General features: G+C 32.5%; 1 protein-coding gene across 1 annotated transcript; it reads left to right on the top strand.

The window, feature by feature from the left end:
* Positions 1–219: 219 nt before the first annotated feature.
* LOC143579767 (uncharacterized) lies at positions 220–1,396 on the top strand. Its single transcript, XM_077062980.1, has 3 exons — positions 220–449; positions 544–850; positions 1,187–1,396. The coding sequence occupies exons 1-3, from the start codon at positions 348–350 to the stop codon at positions 1,321–1,323; spliced, it is 546 nt and encodes a 181-aa protein (XP_076919095.1). The 5' UTR covers positions 220–347; the 3' UTR covers positions 1,324–1,396.
* Positions 1,397–10,660: the final 9,264 nt, after the last annotated feature.

Genomic DNA, 10,660 nt, shown 5'->3' with positions numbered 1-10,660 from the left:
GCTCCCTTAAAATTCTTTTCGTATTCGTGGCACCATGTTTTACTGCTGAGGCTGCATACAAGATCTGGTGGTACACCTCGGGTGCCACTGCTATTCCATTTTTAGGAAATGCAATCGTTAGTGATGCGGCTGCATGCACCTTGGAGCTTTTATCTTGGCTCTACAGAACCGTGGTGTTCTTCCTTGTTTGTGTCTTGTTTCGTCTACTTTGTCATCTCCAAATCCTCCGTCTCCAAGATTTTGCTCAAGTGTTCCACGCGGACTCTGACGTTGAGTCTGTATTAAAAGAACACCTTAGGATCCGAAGGCATCTACGCATCATCAGCCACAGATATCGGGTATTCATAATGTGGGCCCTCATCATTGTCACAATCAGTCAATTCACATCGCTTCTTGACACCACCCGGTCCAATGCTGACCTTAGCATCTTCAAAACCGGTGAACTTGCAGTAAGTGATCATGATCAAATATTATGATATTAAAATAATTAGTTTCATGTATTTTATTTAACTGATTTGATGTTGTTTGTGTTATAATATACAGTTGATTTCTGTGAGTTTGCTTGCTGGGATAATGATATTACTAAGGAGTGCAACTAGGATAACACATAAGGCTCAAGGTGTGACATGTTTGGCTGCAAAGTGGCATGTGTGTGCAACCATTGAGTCATTTGACACACCAGATTTTGACACAGAAACCCCACCCGTGGGTGTTTTGCCTAACCAAGTGTTTAGCGATGGATCATCGTCTGATAATGATGATGCTGCCAGCGAAGATGAACTAGACAGCACTAAACTCATACCCGCATATGCTCGCAGTACCATTTCGTTCCAGAAAAGGCAAGCCTTAGGTAAGTCTTAACATTCACATTCAATTCATCTAACACAACATTTATGAATGGGGAAATCACTATAATATACATTTGACCAGCCAACATTTTTACAAAATAAACTTTCACTTTTAAAGTTTGTGAAATGAACATGTATTCTTTAGGTGAAAAAGTTGTACCTTAGTGGACAACTCATAATATATGTTTATTTAAGAAACTTCAAAACTAAATATGTTTATTTTATAAAGTTACAAGTCAAATGTTTATTTTGATGATTTTTCCATATGATTATGAACATATTAACACAATTTTGTTGACCCAAAAATTATTTTTATTTATTTTTTAAATTTGTTGTAGTAACGTATTTTGAGAACAATCGAGCGGGGATAACGGTGTTCGGATTTATGCTGGATAGGACCACATTGCACACTATAGTGATGATAGAAATGTCATTGGTGCTGTGGCTGCTTGGAAAGACTGTTGGCATCTCTTAAAGCCTCCAATATCCCTTCATTGTTGAATCCTTTCTAGAGTAGAAATTAAAGAAGTTTGTGAGAAGGGATAGAGAGCATGTATTTATCATTCATATTATTTATATTTTTTCTTATTTTTTTCCATTTATGATTTATATGCCATTTGCATTTTCTATTGTTTTGTACAATCCCTGACGATCACATTGATTGTTCATTTATAATAAATATATTTATTCTTAATTATTGTATACCTTTAACTATCTTTGCATCACATGATGTTGTCTTTTTTAGTTTTTAGGCTGTCTTTCAATCTATTTAAAATACAAAGGTATGTAGAGTTGTCATGCTGAGAAAACACGCATTTAACAATTAGATCTAATAAATTAAACATCAAAGAACCTTTCTTAGGATTGATTAGAGACCATGTGTTGTGATTCATTGTATGATTTATAATTTAATGATACTCACATGGGAACTAAAAGCTTCTTTTATAGTTTACAGTTTGTTTACAGTTCAACACATATGTTTGGTTTTATTTACATCAATTTTATTTAAAAATTACAGATCGTGTGAATGTGTAATGATCAATGACCAACTCCAGCTAAGTAGCTCATATGCACTAGAACCAGGCCCAGCTCCGAGAAAGCAAAAAAAATTTTGGGTCGGAGACGAAAATTTTTTTAGGCCTTAATTAAAATAGAGTATTTTGTTGGTTTAAACAATTAATTTTTTATATAGGTTTACTTGGTTATAATTTAGGTTGTATAAAAAAGGATTAAACATGTCTCAAATGAGACTTGAACCTGTGACCTTTTGGTTGAGAGTAATACCCTTTTGCCACTAGACAAAGCTAGTTGTCATGTAATTAAGTTTAAACATTAAATATACATATTGTTTTTTTTTAAAATAAATATAATTTTTTAAAAACAAAAAATTTCGGGTCTAACGGGGTGTCGGGCCCGTGGCCGTCGACCACCCTACCACCCCTATGGGTCGACCCTGTCCAGAACTAGCTCTTTCACAGGGTCTTCCTTTTTATTTGAGGCGGGAATGGGCGACCACTTTGGGTCCGCTTCAAAGGGGGGCTGAAATCTTTTCTAAAATGTTATATAAGGGTTGGATCTGGTATAAATAAAATTAACCTACTAAACATACAAATAAATAAAGTAATTACACTTTTGAATTAGAATAATTATGATATAAAAAACAAAATAGCATAATAATAATTACTCTGTTTCAAAAGTTATAAAAAAATCTTATTATACCATTAAAGCAACATATCTTTTCCATATGTCATTTAACTAGGTTATCCTTTTTATTTGAGGCGGGAATGGGCGACCACTTTGGGTCCGCTTCGACGGGGGCTGAAATCTTTTCTAAAAAGTTATATAAGGGTGGGATCTGGTATAAATAAAATTAACTTACTAAACATACAAATAAATAGAGTAATTACAGTTTTGAATTAGAATAATTATGATATAAAAAACAAAATAGCGTAATAATAATTGATCTGTTTCAAAAGTTATCAAATAATCTTACTATACTATTAAAGCAACATATCTTTTCCACATGTCATTTAACTAGGTTATTCACATATGATGCAAATATACAATTTCTATAAATAAATTATCCACCTAATAAAACAATTTAATTTTAAACATTAACTCTTAAGTTGAAAAAAGTTTCAAATTAAATAAATGGTTATACTCATCATTTATTGAGTAATAAAGGCAATTAATTGTTTTCATTGTTATATTTTAAAAGTTATGAGACTTTGTTATTTTATTTAATTTTTTTTGGATTTTGGGAGATTATATATGAACGTTTGGACTGGATGTTTGGATTGAAATGGTGGATTAAGTCATGAAGTTTGGATTTATTGTTACTTTATTAAACGTTTTAATCAAAATTATAATTGTTATATCTCATTGTTATATTTGTGGCATTCTTTATGTTATGTACCTATATGTTTTATAATTTCAATAAAAATAGTTTTTATAACACACAACTTATGTTACAACATCTACATGTTTACGCGTCATAGTTTACAATATATGACTTCAAATAATGAGTTATAAATATGTTTTAAATTGTTAATTTTATCTATTTATCTTTGTATGTTGGATCCTCTTAAATTAAAACAACAATGTGATACCTTATATTAATAATGTTAGATTATCTGACGTTTACAATTCATTAAAATATATATCACACACACACATACACACACACACACACATATATATATATATATATAAAGTTTTATATATTTCCACCTGTTTGTAACACGTGGTCTAACCTGGTAATAAATATACTAGTATTAATATGATTGCTCTAGTTATTTATGCACTTCTCATAATATAAGTCATTTATATTTGAACCAAACACTGAAGAGGGTTCAAATAAGAGTGAGAAGTATGAATAGAAGAGTGAATGTAGGAAACTAGGCACTAATATTTTTCTTGTTCCAGATTTGCCCCTAAAGCATTGCTAAATTATATTTTAATTTTATATAATTTATCATAATGTCATCATAATAATAACCATTGATCAAATAAATCAATGGCCAAGATTTATTTTGATGGTTTCATTTGAACCATCCCCTATATGGATATAGAGAAAAGATGGAATACGCTGATGGCTTATCGTACAAAACGTACGCGACATCTGGGAGCGTTGATCTACACATTCGATTCAGTTGCGATCAGTTGAGAAGATTCCGTATTTTTTAAACGAGAAGGGTATGGTTGCCTTTTTCATTCGTAATCTAAATTTGGTAATTGGCATATAAACGGTTACGATCCTGATATTTAGATTAATCAAAATCAATTTCTTATTTACGAACCAATTTTTGTACCGAAACTCAAATCAATTGAGCATATGAACCAGGTTTCCACCGATTTTTGATTTAGGGTTTTGAAATGGAAGACGATCGTGAATATAAATTTTTACTCTGTTTGAACTAATCGACAGTAAATGCATACTATGTTTATAATCGAACAGTAACCTTTATAGATATTGGTGTTTATATGAGAATCACATGATAATACCACGTATATTATGTTAGTTTCTATGAGAATCACATGATAATTGATTAGTTTAGTTTGCGAGCGCGTTACGAGCGTGTTCATATTAGGAGTGTTTAACATGGTTGATTTTTAGTGTTTATACAATTAGCAAATCATGAGCGTGTTAATATGATTATTTTTTATGTTGTCGAATATGAGCGTGTGCATATTAGGAGTGCATAACATGGTTGTTTTGGTGTTTATAGTATGAGCGTAACGTGAGCGTGTGACGATGTTTTTGATTTGATGTTGTAGAATATGAGTGTGTTATGAGCATGTATATTTGATACATGTACGATCCCCTTGATCAATTCACGCTTTTCCGTATGAGTGTTTCATAAGCGTATAGTATAAGTATTTTATTAATGTTTTTTAACAGATGATTCAAGTGTTTTGGTTGAAGATCAAGGGGTTGATATTATTCCTCAAGTGGCTTCTTCTTACAAACCTATTAAAGGAATGATGTATTCATCAATGGATCAAGCATTTGAATTTTAGAGTGAATATGCTAAGAAAGCTGGTTTTGGTGTTCGTAAAAGTGGATCGTACATGCATGACTGGGTACTAAAGACCAAGTATTTTACATGTTGTAAAGAAGGTCACAAGCCAGTCAAAATGTATGATTCAAAACGTGATTTTAATGAATCAAACAAGCCATATTATAAAAGAAGGAAGAGGTCGACAATTAGATGTGATTGTAGAGCACATTTACAGTTAAAATCTATTGATGGTGTAGTTTTTGAAGTACATGATTTTGTTGAAGGCCATAATCATAGTATGGTAGCAGATTGTGATATGCAGTTTGTTTGATCAACGAGGAAGTTAACACATGTTCAAGAGGAAGCTAGTTATGAGCTGTCTAATTTGAACATGGGACCTGTTAAAGCGTTTAACCTTATGAGAACTCAGTATGGTGGTTTTGAAAAAGTAGGTGCAACTAAAGACGATTGTAAGAATTTTAAACAGGGTTTGAATTGTTATATGGGAGAATATGACGCTGAGATGATTGTTTAAAGATTGTGTACGAAGAAAACATTTTCATCTGATTATTCGTTTGAATATGATGTCAATGATAATCGTGAGTTAATTCGTGTTTTTTTGGGCTGATGAGATTTCAAAGAGCAATTATCTTGCATTTGGGGATATTATATCTTCTGATGCTACATTTAATACTAACAAGTTATTGATCCATACAGTTTCAGTATAAAAATCCTTGTATTACTTGTGTTTTTTATATGTATGAATATGTTTTTTATGTAAACGTACAAGATGGTTTGTGTACCATTCACGGAAATTGATAACCATTGTCATAGTGTGGCTGTCGGTGCTGGAATACTAGCTTCTGAAACTATTGAATCTTACACATGGTTATTGCAAATGTTACTTAAGTCGTTTGGTAATGCACCGAAGGTTGTTGTTACTGGTCAAAACTCGGCTATGAAGCAAGCTATTGTATCTGTGTTTCCAATTACAAAGGCATAGGTTATGTATGTGGCATATCATGAAGAAAGTTACTGACAATGTAAACTTAACTGTTTTGATTTAACTGTTTTAAGTAGTTTGAATAGTGAGCGTTTTACAAGCGTTTCATGGGAATAGCTTTTTTAATGTTTAATATGAAAGCGTCTTATAAGCGTAACATGATAGTATATTTTTGTTCATGAGCGGTTCATAAGCATTTAACATTTGTTTTTCATGTGAGAGCCGATTTATGTAACAACAAAGATTTTAAGCTTAGGATGTGTGATATTGTGTGGACGAATTCAATTAGTCCTTTTGAATTTGTGGAGAAATGGCAGGCGATAATTGTTGAGTTTGAGTTTGACAATAATAAATGGCTTACTGATATGTTTGAAATCAGATTTGATTGGATACCTGCTTTTTATAGAGACGAACCTTTGTCTGGATTGATGCGTACAACATCAAGATCAAAGATCGAAAACCATTTACAAATTCTCAGTTAACACTAGTTGAGTTTTTCAACCATTTTGATTTTTGTATGAAGATACAGAGATATAATGACAGAAGGTGTGATCATGACAGTAGGCACACATATCCGCAGCTAGAAACCAAAAGTTATATTGAAAGGGAAGCGGTTAGGATATATACAAGATCTATTTTTAACGATGTTCAAGATGAAATGAATGAAACCATTGGTGGTGTTTCACAATTCAGTGCTTGTGAAGAAGAAGGAGGTTATTTGAGGTGTAAAATATGGGATTTTAATTTTAATGCGTATGCTCCCGGATTTTTGGAGGTACTCATGAGCGTTTTAGTTTAAAGTTGTTTAATCTTAAATTAATCAACAAGTGTTTAATAAGCGTTTAAATTGTGCTTTTGCATTTTCTTTTTTTAGGTTGTGTTTAAGAAGGACGGTGAGTTTGGTGAAGAGTCTCCTGCAACATGCTCATGCAAAAGATTTGAACAATATGGTTTGTTGTGTCGGCATATTTTCTACATCATGAATATGTATCAAGTCAAGAAATTCCCGAAAAGATATATAAATGATCGATTAAGGAAGAGGCTGCAGTGAATATCAGAACAGTTCCAATGTCAGAGTTTGTTAATGATCAGAACAGGAAGATCAAAGATTTTTCAAGAGAAATAAAATATACCGATGAATACCTTATCAATAGTTATGTTGCAGATATCGATGAGTTGATTAAAGTTAGAGATGAGATGAATTTGATAATTGAAAAGGCAGACTTAACCAGGTATGAAGAGTACGTCAATCTAAAAGGGATAGATTTGCTGTTGTTTTAGGTTTTGAAAAACCATCTGAAGTTACTGTTATTGTACCTACTGGAATTAGAAATAAGGGTCATGGCTCACACAAAAGAATTTAATCTGAAAAAGAGATAGCCATTAGTTGATCTGGGAAGAGTTATAGGGAATGTCATATTTGTCACCAACCTGGCCACAATAGTAGTACTTGCAAAGCATTGCAACAGCATCCGCAACAATGAATCTGTAGTGATTGTTTTTAGATAGAAAGATTTAGCCATTGTTTTAAGCGTGCGTATAGCGTTTTATATAGAAATAGTTAGCCATTGTTTTTCTGGTTTTTTACTGAATTTTTTGTTTAAAGATTGTGGGTTTTATAGTCACCTTTTTTACACAAGTGTATAACATGCGTTTGGATAATACTTTTTATTTATTTTAAAAACACGTGAGTTACACCCGCGACAGACCATCACACCATGGCAAGTTACAAGTTAAGATAAAAAAAAAAAGAAAACAAAAAACTAACACCATCAGACCTAATTAGCCCCCATCCTTAGCCTCCATCACTCCTTGTTCTTGATGATCTCACGCCCAACATCCTTGAACTCCATGTTGGTTGACACTGTTGAAACCGTGTCAACCAAAATACCATACAATGAGTTATAGGGAAGTCTGTTGTTTCAGGAACTCAACAGTCTTTGCCTTGAACTCACTGTATGGTAGCTGCATGAGTTCGTTATATGCATCAAGAGTTTTTTTGAAGCACGTAGGCTTGTGATTGTTGAAGGGCCGTGAGAAACCTCTCATCGTTTGGCTTCTCAAGATCCAACTTGGCTTTCACCATGCTTTGCATGGTTTTATCACTTGAAAACATTTTTGTGTTTGTTTTTAAGTGATTTGAGTGTGTTGTGTGATCTGAATAGCAAGAACAGATGTAAAATATATAGTCATCAAGTTTAATTTTGGGTAGTTGAGATAGAGTTATTCAATGTAATTTAATTTGGATGTAGGCTATCATCATCAGAGAAATGTCATTTATGATTTCTTAAGCGTTTTTAAGCGTAGTATGTATACTTTTTAAGTTTTGGTAGTTGAAATTGTGTAATTTAATTGATTTGATGTAGGCTATCATTACAAAAATATTTTTTCCAATTTTTGACAGGTGAGTAGTAATAAATGTAATTAAGTTATGTACAAACTAAATTAAAAAAGAGATGTGTAACTAGATACAATTGTTTAGCGTATTACAAGTGTATAGGAGACTTATGTTCTGGATACATTTTTTAAATAAAGTTATGAGCGTATACTAAGCGTCTCATCTATATGCTATATATGAGACTTACTTTTTTATGTTGCGCCCGTGAGTATACAGTTGTGAGCGTTGTTTAAGAGTTTTGTCTTTTTGTCCTTTTTTTTACTATTTGGTATGTGATCTTTTTTGTCCTTTTGTATTTTTTTTACTATTTGGTCCGTGATATTTTTCCTATATATATGCTATATTTTGTTACACTTAATCCACACATCTCAATTTTTTTATTCAGTTATAATGGATGCATCATCATCATCAACGAAATCAGCATCTTACAAGGAAGCTTTGAAGATGAAGATTGTGGAGCAGGTCGCGGCTGACAAAGCTTGTCGTGAAAGGCTAACACATGAATTTGTGATGCTTAGCAATAGTTTGGATTATAGGGATGTTATTACGAATGTTCTTGTCAAAATGCCTGCTAGTACTATCCGAGATCTTGCGGTTTTATTTATGGCTGATGTAGGGAAGAATGAGTTTGAACAGTTCAAAGTATTAACAAAGAATATTCTTGAACTAAACTGCTCAATGAAATTAAAGTTGGATTTTCTCACGTCACTATTAGAGTAGGGGTTAGTGGGTTGATGTGTTGAGAGTTTGATGAGCGTTTGTTATGTTTTTTTTAATATTTATCATGTAGTGATGTGTGTGTTTTGGTAATAATAATATTCCAACGCTTTGCTAGACATCAATTTTGTTGTTGATTTAAACTAACATAAGTCCATGTATTAAAATAAATAACAAAGTTTTTGAAAGAATGGAATTAGTTGTTGCCTTTTTTGGGGTTCTTCAATCAACTCTGCCCCGGATAAAGTAGTGTCGTTATTTTCAGAAAATGCCTCCACCTTCTCGATAAGACTATCTCTTTTCTGGTTTAGATCTGACAGGAGGATTTTGCCCAAATACTTTGACCTCAACTTTTTAGTTGATTTACTTGTTTAGGACATTCCTTGTAAAATTTGCACCCCCACGGTTTCTTCTCATCATATGTCCATGTGTCTCATAGCAAAAACCCCACAATCTACTCCATTTTCGGTTGTTCTCCATGGCATCCTTAATCTAGTGATTGCAGCCTTTTGGATTCAATCAACAATGGGGTGATTGATTTTCTAAAGATACATGTAAAATATGTTTCTCTAAAAAAAATTAAAAGAACTTAATTATATCACAAATTTATAATAGAAATTTGAGAGTTTGATGAGCGTTTTACCAGGATTTGAGGATTCTTATTGGATCTTTCTTCAAAAAGTCTTGTGATCGCTTTTTCTTTGTCCTCTGGCCTTTTAAATTTTGTATTAGCTGGTATTTCCTGATGTGCATTGTTGTCAAGCAACTCTATCACTCATGTTTTAAAATTGAACGCAACCACATAGAAATGATCCTTTTGTAGAATTGGCACGAGCAATATAGCAACTTCCTTCATTGATTTGACTTCACACGTCATCATCTCTTTTTCAATGATGTCCTTATACACTTCAAGTATTTGTTCGTCTGTGTGACCAACTTCCTCATCATAATGGTCATTTGTCTGTTTAATAATTAAATGTAGATGCTTAAGCGTTTAATGAGCATTTTATAAGAGTTTAAAGACAATAGGCAGATTAAATCATACTAGCACTGTGCTTGTAGCGAAGAACCTGAATGATGATTCTACAGATTTTTTCTTTTCTTCATAGTTTATCAGTTCACAAAATGCATCCATTGCATTTGTTGTTAAATACAAACCAGGATAAAAACTCTCAGAAATCACCTTAAATGAATTTGTGTAAGTAGACTTGAAAACCTCTTCCCATATGTCTTCAAGACAAAAAAATATATACTCTGAAATTATTTTTTCATCATCTGTCACACTTGTGTGTATGTCAACCTCTCTTAAAAGATATGGTAATTTCAAAGCAGGAGCTAACTTTCTCTTTCTTTCTTCTTTCACCAACTCTTTTTCTTTATTTTCTTGTAATGATGATACTGAAGATGTAATTTTGGGTACCATCTTTGAAATTGATGTCGGTATTATGAAATTTTTACTGAAAAATAATAAGGACAAGTCACTGTAGAAGTTACTAAATTTATTTTTATAAACCATTGCATTTTTTTCTGTCTTACCTATGATATCTTCTAGAGTTCCATCAGTGTTTATGAGATCAACATCATCTCCGATTTCACCTCCTTTTTGTTCACTAGTAACTGCACTAGACGTCGGAGCATTTGTATGAACATGCACCATATCATCTCCAAGTGAGGTAGCTATATATTTTTGTAA

The sequence above is a fragment of the Bidens hawaiensis genome, unplaced genomic scaffold (assembly GCF_021521415.1).
Source record: "Bidens hawaiensis isolate Kalapana, Puna unplaced genomic scaffold, B.hawaiensis_p1.1 tig00029937_1, whole genome shotgun sequence".
NCBI classification, from domain to species: Eukaryota; Viridiplantae; Streptophyta; class Magnoliopsida; order Asterales; family Asteraceae; genus Bidens; species Bidens hawaiensis.
This window is presented reverse-complemented; position numbering and strand designations above follow the sequence as displayed.